This window comes from Pholis gunnellus, assembly GCF_910591455.1.
Source record: "Pholis gunnellus genome assembly, chromosome: 14".
Taxonomy (NCBI): domain Eukaryota; kingdom Metazoa; phylum Chordata; class Actinopteri; order Perciformes; family Pholidae; genus Pholis; species Pholis gunnellus.
The window spans coordinates 11102500-11119246 of record NC_136541.1 but is presented as its reverse complement, the minus strand read 5'-3'; the positions used below and the strand labels follow the sequence as shown (position 1 = coordinate 11119246).

The 16747-nt window shown below is 43.7% G+C and overlaps 1 protein-coding gene across 1 annotated transcript in view; it reads left to right on the top strand.

Moving 5' to 3' along the window:
• Positions 1 to 16747, top strand: part of LOC306706200 (3',5'-cyclic-AMP phosphodiesterase 4B-like) — a 33001-nt gene that overhangs the window by 7497 nt on the left and 8757 nt on the right. Inside the window, exons 3-7 of the mRNA XM_079173161.1 lie at positions 1813 to 2004; positions 2237 to 2273; positions 3053 to 3123; positions 3841 to 3890; positions 11976 to 12088. Of these exons, the coding sequence (XP_079029287.1) occupies positions 1813 to 2004; positions 2237 to 2273; positions 3053 to 3123; positions 3841 to 3890; positions 11976 to 12088 (463 nt within the window). The remainder of the gene's footprint in view (positions 1 to 1812; positions 2005 to 2236; positions 2274 to 3052; positions 3124 to 3840; positions 3891 to 11975; positions 12089 to 16747) is intronic.

The window sequence follows — 16747 nt, the reverse complement described above, 5'->3', positions numbered from 1 at the left end:
AGAGCACACCTCTCGGCTCCCAGGTGACTTTTTTTTTGTCTTTTTATTCTTCTTTCTTGAAACCATTTTATTGAGCTAAACTCTTCATCTAGACTCTAGTCTCTTTGAATGTTTTGAGCCTCTCTGTCTTTCTTTCCTCTTCAATTGTGTCTAGATGTTTGAGAATGATTGATGATCAGCATTGGTAGAATTTGAGTGAGTTTTAATACAATTTACTGTAGCAGATCATTGCTGTGAGTGTACAGTTTCTAGGATCAGGGTCTGCATAAACGATGGGTCGCTGTGACATACTGTGATTTCCTGCTTGGGTCAGAAGAGACTTAATCGCTGTAGGGAAAGCATGTTGTTAACGCTGTGTGAAGTTGGGATTTGGATGACGCAAAGGGCAACCACGGATGACGTTTATCGCTCGGCCTGTGCGTAATCGGTGTTTGCACATTTCACATTAATCTGAGCTTTACTGGCAGAGGTGTGGGACTGAGAGCGTCTCCGTGGGATAGATATGTGCCTGTTTAATCCCACATATCACATTGAAATGTGGGGCAAATGGCTGAGTGATCTTTGGGACAGTTGGTCCATTACGAAATAGATTTTTAGAGAAGTTGAGTACTGAGTGTGTTTATGAAAGCATGCGGACACTTTTCTACCGCAACTGAAATAAAGAATGAAATGTTAACGTGTCTTATATTATCCAAGCTAAACTCGGGACTTAGCGAGGGTGATTCATGATTTGTGGCATCTGTTATTCCCGCGGGGCATTGATACTTTGACCTTTCACTCTAAACTCCATCCGACCTGATCATCTGGTTGCACAATAGCGTGTCGTCTCCTCCTGCACCCACACCATGAGGACAAACAGATTATATCCCCTCTGCATCTGTGGTGGTTTCTCTGTGGCATCAGCGAGCATGCTGGGTAGATGGCCTGTAGATGTTTGCATTAAGTTTACACTCCGTATTGAACCGACTGCTTGCTGGTTTGCTTGTGCTCTGAGGATTTTGTCATGTCTTGATCAGTTCTCTGAGAGGACTTCTATCTATCGTATCTGCTCCGTCTGTCTATTCTATAATTGCATATTTTTTAATTCAACTGTGTATCTGTGTTTGTTTTTGTTTTTTTCAAGGCCAGGAACACGCATTGGAAATTAGCTTAGGTTTTAAAACTATTTGATTAAATGTTGCATCAGACATCTCATGTTTTTTATAAATTTTATTCTGATTTGATTTATTTGTCAAGGACCATGTAGGAAAGCATTACTCTCAAGCACTGAGAGGAGATGCTTGTTCCAGATTAAACTACTGTACTTGCTGACCATCTGCGCTCCCCGAGCAGGTAGATGCAAGCACTACTGCATCCAGAAGATCCATTGGGTTTGGTCGAGTGTATCTGTCACTATAAAAAATACACAAGGCTGAATAAAAAAACCCAGCTCTTTACTTACTTGTTGCTCCTGAGTGGAGCTGTCATGGACGCACAGTATTCTAGTGAGACGCAGAGCAGCAGTTTACAATAAAACCGCCCTTCCTCTCACTGACCAGCAAAGCTTATTTAATGAGCACAATAGTTTGGTTTTTAGGCCGTGGCTGGATGGGTGAGTAATCATTGTGGGGTTTATGCAACCGTCTCTTTCCTGGATAGGATTTGTGAACATGTTGCGCAAGCCAGTACTTAGTGGCAGCTTATTGGAAGTACTTAGTACATAATGATGATGATGATTTGATAGGCAATGATTGATTATTAGATTGATGATTGACTTTGAGCTACTCTCTTTATCTAACTGATTGCTGTTGTTAATCTCTTGTCTTCTCTCAGCTTCGAAGGGGAAAATGGTCCATCGTTTTGCTGCAGTCCTTCAGAGCTGCAGGCCTCCCCGGTTTCAGGTCTGGTTCTACATCCCAACTTGGCGGGCCATGGCCACCGGGAGTCCTTCCTGTACCGCTCCGACAGCGACTACGAAATATCGCCGAAGTCCTTGTCTCGGAACTCTTCCATTGTTGGAGAACTGTGAGTTGGTAGAGGGCTGGGCAATGTGGCCGAAACCTTCTGTCCCGATGAACGGCATCTCAATAACCAAATATACCACCATATAGCATGTTTTCTGGTAGTTTAATAAATAGTCTACATGAAAAGCCTATTTTTGAAATAATAATCATTGCGAAAGACTTTTGTTATGTTAAATTCACTATGTTCAACAGTGTATTTTTCGGTCTTTAATAGTTTTCACATCCCATTTCAGGCATGGAGAGGACGTGATTGTGACTCCATTTGCTCAGGTAAGAGCTGATGATGGATAACATCAGTCATTAATTATGTTTTGTAGCATTTTTGGGGAAACTCCTTTTTCCCCCCAAAGGCTTTTAAGATGTGAAGCGCCTCATGAAGGTGTGATTAACCTCTCTGCCCCCTGGTGGCCTTAAGTAGGCATGGCTACGTCCTTTAGACTGAACAACTTGAACAGTAGTTGAATTGGTCCTTTTAACTTTCTGCTCTCTGATTGTTGCAATTAGCTCCAAACAACCAACATTTAATGTGATGATTGGAACTTTGGTAGACACTGTGAACCGTATGACCAGCTGCACTATTTCTGATTGCAGCCTAATGAATGCAGCAGTTGTTGTTTCCCACCTTGTTATAACATATTTAAGAGAAGATCCAGGTTTATGAACATGCTGACTTTAACCTGTTGCACATCAGTAATGCCTAAAGGTTAAGAATTGATTTGGCTGGACGTGATTAGCACCATTCAGCATCGAGAGACGTCTGCAGAGACTACAGCAGTCACTGCTAATCAACGCTTTAAATCACCCAGATAAAACATTAAGTCAGTCAGTCTGCATAAGCAGCTGCAATTCTATGCAAAAGAAAAAATACGTGCGTTTTTGGAGTAGCCATCCCATTATCACAGTCCTGCCTCCTGCGAGTGTGAAATTGTAACCTGTAATATTTCTATATACCCTTTTCATGCTGATATTTCAAATACTTCCACTCAGCCTTTGCCACTTGTGGGCTTCTTCTTCTCATTCCCTTTTTTTACATTGATTTTTATTTTTAGGTTCTGGCAAGCCTTCGGACTGTAAGGAACAATTTCACCACCTTAACAAATGTACAGTGTTCATCCAATAAGTAAGTCATATCCTAATGTTATTCTAGTACCTGCTTGTGTTTGGGAGAGTGACTACATGCTGCAGAATGTCTTCAAGTATGCAATGAAGGTTTTTGTACCGGGGGCTTTTTGTAATATGTGAGCTGATGGAAATTATTCTTCATGCCGACTTTCAGCTTTCACGAATATGTTTAGCTGCTATAATTCAAAATACCAACATGCCTCACTTGGGGGCGCCAATGCATCAAAAACATTTGTATTTGCTATTGTCTCATGAAGGAAGCGCTGAAGTTAAACAGTGTAGATTCACACATACAGACAGATTTGTGCTTTTTGGTGCAAACGCTGGGTTGCAGCACAGCATTGAGTGACATTTTATTAAATTTTTTGCTGAAAGAAGGGTTTACTTCATCTCATATGTGCATGAAGGCTCCCTCTGATCACTGAACCAGGTCAGTGGCTGCAGTTGCATCAGGTTTGCCAGAGGTCCATGTAACCTCAGAGAGAGGTCACTATGAGCCAAAACTGCAATTAGACACAACGATGTCGCGCGGAAGAAAACCTGACCGACGTCCAGTTCTCTGAACTGGACGGAGCATCTGTTTTGTGTTTGTGCTGTGGCAACAATGACTGCTGCTTTAACCAAATCACACTGTAAAAGAAAATAATGCAGCCCCTTGTTAAACACCAGGGCAGCTGATTTTAACAGTTTCTGGCCTGTTTCTCTCTGGTTGCAGGAGGTCTCCTGCTGCGAATCAGCCTTCTCTCACCAAAGTCTGTCTGTCAGGTGAGTCCTATCACAAGCCTTCCATAAGCAATGCGTTGCATTGTTTTTATTGTGGTAGTTGTATACATTTTAAGAAATAAAAAGTCAAGATACAATAGAATAAAAGACAATCCACTCATGTGAATCCTCACACGTGCAGTTTCATGCATTAAAGCCACAGATAAAAATGCACAGTTGATGACAACATTTCAAATTTTAAGAAAAGCTTAAAAGTCAATGAATCGCAGTAGCATGAAGCAAATGACTACAGTCCAAATAGATTGCGATAGACTGTGCTTTTTCAAACGCAGCACACACTCACACTTCATATTCAGTCCTCCTGCAAATGCTTAATTTGGGGAGAGCTGTCATTGCTTATGAACATTTCCATGTCAACAGTAATAGACGTTTACACCTCCAGCACCAACTGTGTCATCTTTGAGCGTTTTCACACATGCAAACAGAAGCTGCGATCTCTTGAGTTATTGATTAAGGAACCCGTGACATGACAAAAATTCCCATGCACTGAAGCAAAGACAGGGTGAGAACCTTATAAGGAGATTTAATGCTTGTGATTCAGATGAGGTGGATGTGAAGGAGAGAAAGAAAGAAAGGGAGGAGGGGAAATTGGTTCCTGCTGCACTGGTTCTTCAAGCATGATTGACGTCAGAGCGGCCTGCACACGGGTGCTCTCCGCTTCCTATCAGCACAGATGGGCTGATGGGAGTGTCCTGCAGCAGGAAAAAATACAAAACAACTGCGAGTCTTATTGTCCTTCCTCCTCCACACTTCTCACAAACCTTGACCTTTGCAGAGTAATCTCTGACGTGCGAAACCATCTTGTTATTGGTAAATGAGAAAAACAAGTAAAGGATTAACCCAACTTCAGATTGCTTTGAAACCTCTTACACACAGTACACTGGTGTTTCTTAGTTAGCATCCTACTCTAGTTTCACTATAGAATATCACCGGCGTCATCGTTTCCTGAGCTTACAAACATTCAGTACACCTGCCACTACAGTAAATAATAGTAATTGTTCAGGAGGAGGCGACAACAATTAACAATATCACAAGAAAAGATGCCCTCATATCCTCCCTTGTGCTGCTTTCTGTCTCAGGAGAAGAGATTTTTCCTGTTGTTGCGTCTGTGTTTAGTGAGGCAATATCTCCAATTGTGGAAAACATATAGTACCTGCGTCTTTCTGGGCATGAGCTCAGTGTAGATGGCTGATTAAAGGCTCTATGAAACATTATCGCCTATAAAAAGTAAGAGAGTGTTGTGTGCCATCCTGCAGGAAGATGGTGAGGTAAGACACAGATGTCGCTCTAGGGAGAGTAAGAGATATGCCAGATTGTTGCAAGGGAGTGAGATGCGAAAGAAAGAAAACACAGCAAAGGTCAGAGAGAGACGTCGCCGTTTCGAAACCTTTTTAATCAGATGCGATATAACTGAAGCAGGAAAAAAAAGGTCGGATTGGATGGAATAAACAAAAAGAGCCGGAACGTGACCACAGCCACTGAGTGAAAGTGCACAAGGAGCAGAAAAGTGTGTGTGTGTGTGTGTGTGTGCGCGTGCGTGCGTGCGTGCGTCACTGCAGGCTGTTTACACTGTTAACCATTTTACTCCAGTAACGTGATGGGTTTGTAGTTCTCATCATGTGAGTTTGCAGTTTACGCTTCACATTTGGCCCCATCACATGCAGTCCAGTGAGCCCCGCTGCCAACAAAGGGCTCCCTCTTCCCTGACTCAGAGTATAGGCTTCGCTCTGTATTACGCCTAAATAGTACTTTTGAGGAAAACGCTTGATCATGACATCTTTCTCCGTCAAGGACCGGAGATTAATCTGTAACGGGTATCATCACGAGCGTTAGCTGGGACTCCAGGGTCCATGGTTATTCATAGACCAAGACGGGGATGTGAAATCTCACCATGTTCTTGGTGGGGGGGGGGGGATGTTCCCTCTGAATGGCATTCAGAAATCAATGTTAACACAATGCCTTCACAAATGAATGTTTCAGGCAGTGCTGCTTAAAGTGGGGCCTGTTGGCCCAAGTAGGCCGCTGTAGTAGTTAGCTGTAGTTAACCTTAGATTGACCCACTATATGAGAAAAAACAACTTGTGCCCCCCTCTCACGTAGACATTCCACAATTTTTCTTTTGTAATGTGTGCATTTTTTATTGAAGCTTATTGAACCCGTCCATCCATCCATCCAATGATCTGCCAATACGGATCATCAATGATCTGCAATTGGTATTAGTGGCAAAAAACAAGATCAGGGATCTCTAAAAGTTATATTTGCTCCTTTTTTTCTTTTGTGCTGATCCGATTTTTGATCCGATCTGTGACTCTTATCAGTAATACGATACACATTCTTAGGTGAATTATGTTTTATTTAGTAATCCTACAGAGTTGAGTTGTTTTCAATCCTATTGAATGAATTAAGGTCACTTGGACACATCTTTTTGCATCTTATTACAGTATCCTTCAGTATAATAATGTATTGCAATGTGTTTCCAGCACTCAGGTGGTCTGGAGAAACAGCTGAGCGTAGCGTTATTTATTAACTTGTATTAACGTCGCGATTCATTATTCATCTGGAAAGTAAACGGCTGGTTTTGAGGTACACAATTAAAATGTTCATTGATTAAAACATGTTCTTAAAGCATTTAAATGGCGCTTGTTCATCAAAACATTTGGATGATCCTCCTATAGAGGTCCAGGTAAGCGCTCATGCTTGCGTCATGCTTGCGTCATGCTTGCTTGTATCTCTTCTGCTGGTCAGAACCCGTGTTCACATCTGGGCAGCGGGGCCCAGGAAGATTTTGTCACCCTTGTTGATGTCTTGTCACATGTCTTAGTGGGATGTATGCCAGCTGTTCAGAAAGACAGTCACTGCAGTTTAAACCTGTGCAAAAATAATTCAGTATTCAACTGTTTTCAAACATGCAAATTCTCTGCCTTCAAACTAAATGGACGACTGACATTGTGCGTACACTGCCTAGGGCGTGAGGCCCCCACATAACACGCATTACTCGTCCATCTTTTGTCTCTTTGTGTAAACACGTCCTGAAGTTGTTAAGACTGATCTGAAACCGGTTATTTTGACAAAATACAGAGGAAGACCAGCATGTGTTAGTCACCTGTAATCTGCGCTTTGATTCCAAATAACAAGGAGTCACTTTTATATCAGGGCAGGAGATTTTGTGTCGAAGTCTGTGTGGGCATGCCGAGAGGTGCAGCATGAAATATACAGGAGAAGCCTATTTATTGTAAGGTCAATGCAAAGCAGTGGTGTCTGTTTTTAATGGCCTGCTAAACAGTGAAAAGTGTTTAGAATTAAAGCTTTTAGTATCTTCTATTTGGTAGCGTTGTTGTTGTATGGTTCTGATGAAAGTGGTTAAACCTCATGGTGTTTTGGATGATTTCTTGTGGAGGCCCTTATTGTTTGTGACAGGTTTTAAAATATCATTACTGATGATGAAATAATGAACAAACAGCTGACAGCCAGAACAAATTCGACCTGTCGTTTTTTTTTTCCGTCTGGCCAGTCCGCTCCACTCGCCTCTGCAGAAGTTACTCTGCTCCGCAGCTGGAATCCGTGTTGGGTTTTCCAGGCTCACAGTCAGAGGAGAGGATCTGGAAGGCTGGAAGCGTGCAGCCTGGTTAAGTATTTGAATTATGTCATTGACGTCAGCACAGTCATAAACCTTGCTGCGGCCCATCCCTCAAGCCGGCCCGTGCCAACGCGGCTCCATGGTGCATTGTGAAGGAGCTGTCAAACAGGCCCCGATGAGCGGCGTGCCTGTTAGTTTAGCTGCTGAAGCCTTTTGTTTTGACAGGTGAGGAGATTGATTATGCCCCAGTTGTAAACTATGAGGAGACATAATCAGGAGAGATGGTTGAGCTTGTTTGTGAGAAAAGCCAGCATGTGATGGTGTGGTTTCAGGGCTGGACCTACCGTAAACGTGCACCACGCCACAGCTTCCTTTAAACGTCACACCCCTCTCCTTGTATTATTACGAATATATGCACACAAATGCCCCCATTCATTGATATGATAAAGATAAATAAATACATTATACATTTCATATACATAACACTATGTGGGAAAACATGTTGAAATAAGGAAGCTTTAATTCTGTGATTATTTTTTTGATACACGATGACATGACTCAAGAGCAAAGCTTGTTTTATTCAAGTAGGAAAATCACTGATCAAATTTCAGGTCTTTTCCCACCAGGTGTGTACATTACACAACTCCTTTGTGTTGCTATCTGAATGGGCAACTATTTGATATAATGGAGGTGCTTTTCTCTCTCTCTTTCTTTTTTTCTCTCTCAACTTCTGAGTAAACTGACGTACATCGGGGATGATGCAAAGGTGATTCACCTCTCTGTCTCAGCTTCATGCGAGGTGTGAAGTCAAACACAAACTGCACTGAGTCTTGTTTCAAGGTGTTTTTTTTCTTTCACAATGTGGTACGGTCAAGATGAGGAATGTGTGTTTGCGTACACGCAGATGGCTCAAAGCGGTTTACAGTTTAACTGGGATGACTCGAGTCTTTTTCATTGACCCTCTGTTGTCACCAGCCTCATGATTTCCCGACACGTCAAATATGGACGAATAAACAAGACTGAAGTCATATTAGTCACTGTGTTAAAGTCCCCATGAAAACACAAATACTACATGAGCAATCTCAACTTTACGTCAGACCTGTAATGCTGCTGACACACAAATGCTGTTGCAAGTACATACTTGCGAACAGTTTTGAAGTTCTTGGGTGTTCAACTTTTAGTTTCTACTTCATTTCAGGGGGGAAAAATAATGTTGTTTCATATATTTGACAGCTACAGTTCCTTGTTACTTTGCAGATTAAGATTTTACATACGAAACATGAAATAATATACCCTGTTATAATAGTATTATGGATTGAACTACCCAACAGCATATTCAATCTCCCTGACCAGCTACAACATTATAATGTCCCTTGCATATTAGTTCATCAATACAAATAATAATGATTAAAGAAATCTAATGATTTAACACCTTTCCGCACAGTTTGTGCATTTCATTTTGATACTTCTACTTAAATGTTTGAATGCAGGACTTTTAATTGTAATAAATAACTTTTTTTTTATTTAGTTATCACTACTTTTACTTCAGTAAAGGATCTATAGCTTATCGGTCGTTGGTGTCGTAGATGAGGCCGTTCAGCTCTGCACCAGACAGCAAAGGAAGCAGGTTTTTTTTGGGGGGGGGGGGGAGTTAGGTTGAGAGCACAGAGAGGGGCAGTGTGAGGTGGATGTGAGCGGAAGGTGTTTCAGGCGGGAATGGGGAAGGGGGGGGTTGTTGAGCACAGCCCTGCTCGTTGGTGCAGTTGATGGCTCTCACAGAGGCCAGTTTGTGGCCCTTTAGGGGAGAGAGTTGGAGGGAAAAGGGGGGAGAGAGGGGAGGCAGACGGGGTCTGTCTGCACACTGAGGTCTGTTGTCCTCTCGGCAGCCTCCAGCATATGGCCGAAGCATTAGGACTCATCGAAGAAAAAGAAAAAAAGACTTCCACTGAAAAAAAACAGGCTGGAAAACTACCTCGCACTCTGTCTGGGAGCAGGTTTTTCAGACTGAAAGTGCGTCACGCCACCTTTGACTGGTGACATTGTGAAACGTCTGTCAGCACATTTAGCACTGCATTTATGAGCAACCAGAGGCGATGATAGATTCAGCAGTCCCCTCTACTCCTCCCGCGTGCGTGTGTGCGCATAGCTTCGTTTTCAAGCATCCAGCTGTTGTCGTTTTTAGGAAACGACAACAGTTGAACATGTGAAGTTCTGCGTCAGTGTTCTTGCTGTGGGAGCGAGTGGCATGAAGCCAGACAGCAAAAGCAGCACATCTTTGTTCTTCACTCTACATCTGAGGGTTTTTTTTTTACTGCCATCAGATTCTGGCGTTTGCGTGTGAATCAGCCGCCAGCTTCAAAATGACCCGAGTCCCGGTCATACATGCGGCTGTGGACGAGCCAAGCCTTTGATGATTCACGGCTTCCTCGTTAAAATGTCTGATGTCTCTATATGCTCTCTGTGGAGGAAACGGGGGCAGGATGTGGTCGCACCTTCTTGGCAACATCTCCTGCCCCAATGGCTCAAGACGGCCGCACGTTGGTGTATACCCCATTTCAACAGCTCACCACCTTGTGCATGAGCTGCTTTGACGCTGTGCTTTCTGCTCTGTGTCACTGACTTTTACGCGGCTTGGATGCCGGTGGTTCCTGTGAATAGTTTGAACCGCGAAGCTTGCCGTCCAGCGGTATATTATAGCCAGGGGTTCTTTGATTTCTCCAACCTGGAGCTCGAGTAAAGGAAAATTGGTTTGACCCGATGGAATGAGGCTCGTGCTAGCAGTCGTGCTCCTGTAATCCGAGGAACCGGTGGCATGATTTCTGATAGCCGCAGTTGAGTTTAAACGGTTGAAACTCAACTCTGCTTTGACTTTCAGAAGAGTCGCTGTCATCATGTTGATGACTTTCTATCGTGGGAGGTTTCTTCAAATGCACATATTGTGTCTGAGATTTCATTGAAGTTCTTTGTGAAACACCGCTGGTTCCGAGTCTGTACGCCATCATTGTGCTTTGAAGTGCTTTGATCCACTATAATGACGTAAATTGGGGAGCAGCACGCTGGCTGTCCTGTTGTGCTCAGCATTTGGGGTAAATTTCTTCCATGTGTGAAGCCCTATGAAGTAGAGATCAGTCTTTTCCATAGAAAAGGGAAGGTGGGGAGATCCAGATGTGCTCAAGGTTTACTCCCTCCAGGCAGAAATTTGTAGAATCAACATTCTTCCCGGTATATCAGGGAATGATCCTTCTTAATTTGTTTTCTTGTGTTTTATCATCTCGGTGCATTTTTCATAAACTCCCCTTTTCCTTCTAAAGTGTGCGGCCGACCACATGTGAGGCATCGCTGCTAACGACGTAGCGCTTTCTTCGGATGACGGCTACGATTGTCCTCAGCAGCCCCTCCGCCATTCAGTAATTCCGCTCCATGTTTTTGCGCGAGTTCGGGGCCAAAGAGGAAGCGCTTTAGTTTCTTTGGCACACAGCGAGACCCCGGCCTGGTCGCCCCCCAAATTCAGGGAGTCAAAGTTTGCCTCTCGTGTTGCTTGTGTAAACACAGAGTTTGCTGTTTGATATGTATTTTTTTTCTCTCTCAGAGAGGTTCAGAGAGGACAGAACCAGTTGGTGGGTTATGGTGGTGTGGTGTGTGTGTGCTGCTCTCGCTGCATTCAGCAGAGAAAAGCCTTGAAGTGGTCTGCATGTTTCAGAAAGGAAGTCATCGGGAGTGGAGAGAGTTGGAGCATATTTTTTTGCAGCAGCAGTGACAAAGTGCATTCAATAAGTTAATGTGGGTTTTTCTCTTTTACTCCCCTTTATTCCCCTCCGTCCCCTTTCTCTTCTTCCTCTTCTTCCTCTTCTCCCCATAGCTTTAGTATATTAGATACAGAGATTAATTAGTTTGGGTCAAAAACATCATAAAGCGCAAAGATCAAAAAGCCAAATTGGTCTCTTCACCCAAAGCCCCTCTGCAGGCAGTGGTACATATTTAAAATAATGTGTATGTGTTTAAATGGGGGGGGGGGGGGGGGGGGGTCTCCGACAGCAGGAGGCATCAGGCAGTTTGCACACCACTTGTTCAGCAGAGTCAGAGTGATACTGAGAGGGGGGGAGCAATTGAGAGAGTCTGAGAGGGGGTGGGCGGGGAGAACCAGACAGAGTGGGAGGGGGTTAGAGGAGCGCACAAGAGCGAGGGAATGAGGGGTTATGGAGAGAAAGAGACTACAGAGAGAGAGAGAGAGAGAGAGAGTCTGCAAACAGTGACTCCCGCCCTCAGTTTGTCCGAACTCTCTGAGGTGGTGGAGGAGCGTAATAAGATGAAGGAGCTGTGTGTACACACCTCCCCCCCTTCCTCTGCGTCTTCCGGATGTCCTGCGAGCCAGTCCTCCGTAAGATCAAGCCACACTGGGACCCTCGGACCTCCACGCATGGTGTCGGGGGGCTCCGCTATGGACATGGATCCTCTTGGGCCTGAATACGTGTCCATGTGTCTGTTGGCAGATGAGTCCTACCAGAAGCTGGCTATGGAGACCATGGAGGAGCTGGACTGGTGTCTGGACCAGTTGGAGACCATCCAAACCTACCGCTCTGTCAGCGACATGGCCTCTAACAAGGTAGGACAATTTAGCCTCCATATTATTCCATGTGTATGTGCAAACAGCGCATTCGTGAAGTTGCTCGGAAGTCTTTGCATCCGCATGTCCAATGACGGGACTTTTAAATAGTCACGTATGCTCTCTGATAGATGACGCTTTTGTTCAAGGAATTGTGGTTGATTTTCATTTGAGCTGCTTGCTATGCGTCTCTTATTTTAGATGATCAGAATCATGCATCATGTATAGAGCGACGTCCGTTAGCGCCTCCTCCAAAACTCCAAGAGGTCAGACAATTTAATCAACTGGCATAGGAAGCGTTTAATCTCCAGATTGACCAATAAACACTGATATGCTCTTGATGACTGATATGTATGATCACATCCTTAAGTGCAACTTAAACTCTTAATATCTGTTCAACTGTGTCATTGCCACAGGCACACAGCACATCTACACTGTATATTGTGTTTTGGAAAGACGGATTATTTCAAAGGTTCAATCCCAGATCTAACTACTGTTCAATTTTACAGAATTATTATTGTTCTCACAGTATGTACTGTGTAAAACGCTATCGACACTGAGCTTGTTATGGTGACTTGACTGACTTGTACACAGCTGTACAATTAGCCTTTTGTTGCATTGTGGTTGCCAGTTCCTGCGGTGTATGCAAAATGTAAACGTTTGCCACATTGACGCACTTGCAAAGTAACAGCCTTTCTGTGGTCGTGTATGAGCTGGCATCATCATTTTATGATAAGAAATGTAAAAAACATGGTTTTGTTTTGCATACATGACAACTGACGTCCCTTTGAAATAGCATAATCCCCTGTATTCCATGGAAAGCGCTGTTCTGCTTCAATGTCTTTACCTATTTCAAACTATGTGAGACGTTGGGTGTGTTGCACTACCAGGCTGAGCTGCAGATCTACATGCAGTAGGAATTCAACTGCACACAGATGCATTTGTCATTCATGTAAATGTGGGGACGTTGGCTCCGTGGGACACTGGTCCAATTTTTTCAAGTGGCGTCATCATAAAAGGTCAGACTTAACTGACAGACGTCCGTTTGTCCAGACTATAGTTTGAGATTAACAGAGAGAATTAGGACTCGTGGAGGAAACGCGACACTAGATTTAAAACGCCACTGATTGTCAATCGTACCTTTTGTAGCTTAGTCAAAAGAATTATTGACAGGTATCCTCATTGCTTTTTCTGTTGCTGAGGCAGAGCGCTCCATTTGCTCATCTTTTATATGAATATTCTTCCACTAGCTATGAAAGGGGCCACATCTATGGTGTGTCTGTACAAGGAAGTAGTGTTGAAATGATGGCTGATGTTCTGTGCAAAGGCTTGTGTCCGAGCAAACATTTCTGCATTGCTTACAAATGTGCTAATGCCATACAGTATTGCATGTAACAATATAATGCATTTAAATGAACTGCAGGAACTTTGGCATTTTGGTGAGTCAAAACAATTAATGTACCATAATAATTTCACATAACAAGCAGGTCAGGAAACTACAAATACCAACAGAACATTAGCAGGCGTTATGCTTTGGATGTCAACTCTTCTTGACAAGTAAACTTGAACACACTGAACTACATCCATCCATCCATATATTCTTCCCATTAATATTATAAAATGTATCTGGCTTGAAGTTCATATTGACTTTATTTGACTTTCCCTAAAAAGCTAAAAAAATAAAATAAGTAGAGCGGTGTTCACGAACTTAGTTTAGTGTGTTAGCGTGCTAACGTTTGCTAGTTAGAAATTAGTCCAGCGGAGTCTGATGGTAATTTCATTAGCCTCGCAGATATTGAATTATTTACCATGGAAAGCTACGGGATCACTAAAGCTATATTGCATTTGTCCTCAGGCGGACATGAATGTCTGTAGCAAATTTCATGGTAATCCATATAGTTGAGATATTTTACTACAGAACAGAAATTTCAACCTCATGATGATGACGGCGGAATGATCAAAGTCATTGGAACATCCTCTGGGCTCCATGAATATCTGTGCAAAACACGAGACAAATACACGTTGCCATCCCTGCTAGCGTGGCTAAAAAGATAACGCATCCATTCTCATCAATTGGCATGACAACATGTTGTTTTGAATCTTTAAAAAAAGAAATCAGCTTTCTGGTTGAGTGAATCTAAATAAACACATTGTGGTGTTTCAAGGCGACACAAAGCAGCTATTTGGAACTAATTACGTCCCTTTGCTCTGGTGATCGTTTTATGTGCGTGTTTCCTTTGTGCAAAGCTCAACCAAATTGCTATACAGTGCACAGAATTACTCAACCCCCACGCAGCCAGTGGAGACTGTATGGCGGCGTCGGATTATAAACACCCAGGGTGGTGTTGTCCATTTCCGTCTGTATTCTACACTGTGGTCTGAGGGCGGGTTGGGATGGGGAGGGGTGTTGTCGGACCGTAACGGGTGACTGTGACCGTGACACCAGTTTCCTGTCTCTTTATTTCCCGTGCCCTGCCCCCTCTCCTCTGCTCCCTTGCTCCCCGACGACAATAGCTTCGCTTTGGCCCTGCAGCCAGGTTGAGTCTTTACAGACAACCGCGTCACTGGGACTGTCGAGACAATGAGCACAAGGCCCAGCAGACGCACACTAGCACATCCACTCGGTCGGGCAGGCCGGGCACATTGTTCACCCTGAGTCAGAGTCCTCCCAGTATGACCCAGCACCGCCACTAAGCATTGTTGACCAACGGTGCTTTTGAGAGGGGGTCAACAGTTTATGATGTACAGTTAAGATTCGGCAGTGTTCTACATCGTTGTGCAATTGTACAGGGAGGGAAAGAAATCCTTTGTTGGTCCACTTGCAAAATTGGAGTCATTGCACCATTAACGCAGCATCTGCAGGCTTTTGCTGCTTTCCAGCTGCTTTAAATGACGTGACGTTTGACAAAGAGCCCGTTTCTTTTCGGAACCAGAGGATGTAATCGAGCCCGCGATCAGACCCAGGGTGTCTCCACATTCGGTGTCCAAGGGCGCAGGTGTTCCCGGGCCTACGGGGACCACACACCCTGCTGACCGCCAGCCTGGTCGCTGTGACCTCAGAGCGTGGGAGCGGCCCTTCCCCCGCCCCTCACTATCATTAGCCTCGCCACACTTCCATGCTGATGCTGGTGACGGCCTTGGACAAACACTGCCATCTGAATCCAGTTAAGAGGAGCTTAGCACTTTGCGGGTTAGCGTGCGAGCGAGCCCCCCGAGCAGCGCGCGAGCGAGTAGGAAACTTTAACTCACGTGTGGTCACTTCAACTTTTAAAGCACCGCCGTCTTCAGAGGGGGAAAAATGACAAAATGATTGAAACAGATGTCGCGGTGGGTCTGTAGCTGCAGCAGGGTTAATGGACATTAAATGACAGTGTTGTGAACTGAACTGTTGTTTGACTGAAAGGGCGGTGAGCAGATCAGACAAGCTGCTGTTGTGATTTTGGTGCCCAATTGTAATTGACAAGTTTTACCTCTGAAATCTGCTGATATCATGGAAAATAAGCCTTAGGAAGGTAAATATGAACCCTGCTTTCACTGTAACCCTATTCTTCTTTAGTTTTTGATCAACACCTTCTAGGAAATGTCTCTTTCTATTGTTGCCAAACTGTGAAAGCTCGCTAGGTATCATCCACCGCGTGTTGGCACTGTAAACATCCAGGCATGGGACAAAGGCAGCATTGGATCACTCTGGACTTTGTCAGATTGCACAGCAGAGGTATTGCAATATGCAGTCAAGCTGCAATCCTCTCCGTCTCTGTTCTGCTTCAGTCAAGTTCAAAGTGTGCCGCCGGAACTGAGCTTGGAAACTTGTCCATTTGACTTTCTGCCGCAGGGCTGATTATGTGCTAAACGAGTTTTCTGGGACTTTTCAGTGATGATCTCAGGTATGATAGTAGTTTGGTGCCCGAGGCCATTGTTAGGAAGCGGGAAGTCTACCAGTAAACGGAGTAAATTACTCTCAAGTTTAAGGGAAGTAGGTGGTGACACATATTCAGGCCTGTGTCAGAGGGAGGAGCTATCGACCTTTTGTTAGACTGTGTAGGCCAGTCAGTCAAGTCAGCTTTATCACTATACGTTTCCTGCCTGACTCCACTTCAGAAAAGAGAATCGAGGGAGGAAGCAGGCAGAGTCTCAGACGAACAGTTATTTTTTTTCGTGAAACTTTATTTCGGCTTGTGTTTGGTTTTTGTTAAGTGACAATGGGACTATGTTCTGAAAAGCAGATGCAAAACTTTGGCCTGCTTACAAGTTTGAAAAAGGTGAGTTAGTTTTCGAGCTACTTGCATTGTTCTGTGAGAGTGTGTTCTACATGAATTCATTCATAAAAAATGTATTCTTTCATTTATTTGCTCAGCGGTCATTTCTTTGAAGAACATGGTTAAATGTGGAATTTTGTTTGCTTTATTTTACTCATTGCATTGAGAATTTCTTGGCTTGCTTGTTTGGATTCAGTAAGACTAAACAGTGGTGTGGTGGCATATTTAGCTTTACAAACACTTTTGACACATTTTGTGTTAATGTAAATAAGTTAGCGTTGCCACACTGCGAGACAATGACTCCAGTGTGCGCCTATTTTGAATATTCAAAGTTTATGAGGCATCCGCTCATCATCTTCTGAAAACTAACCACAAGGTTTTTTTTTTGAGTGAATGAAACTTC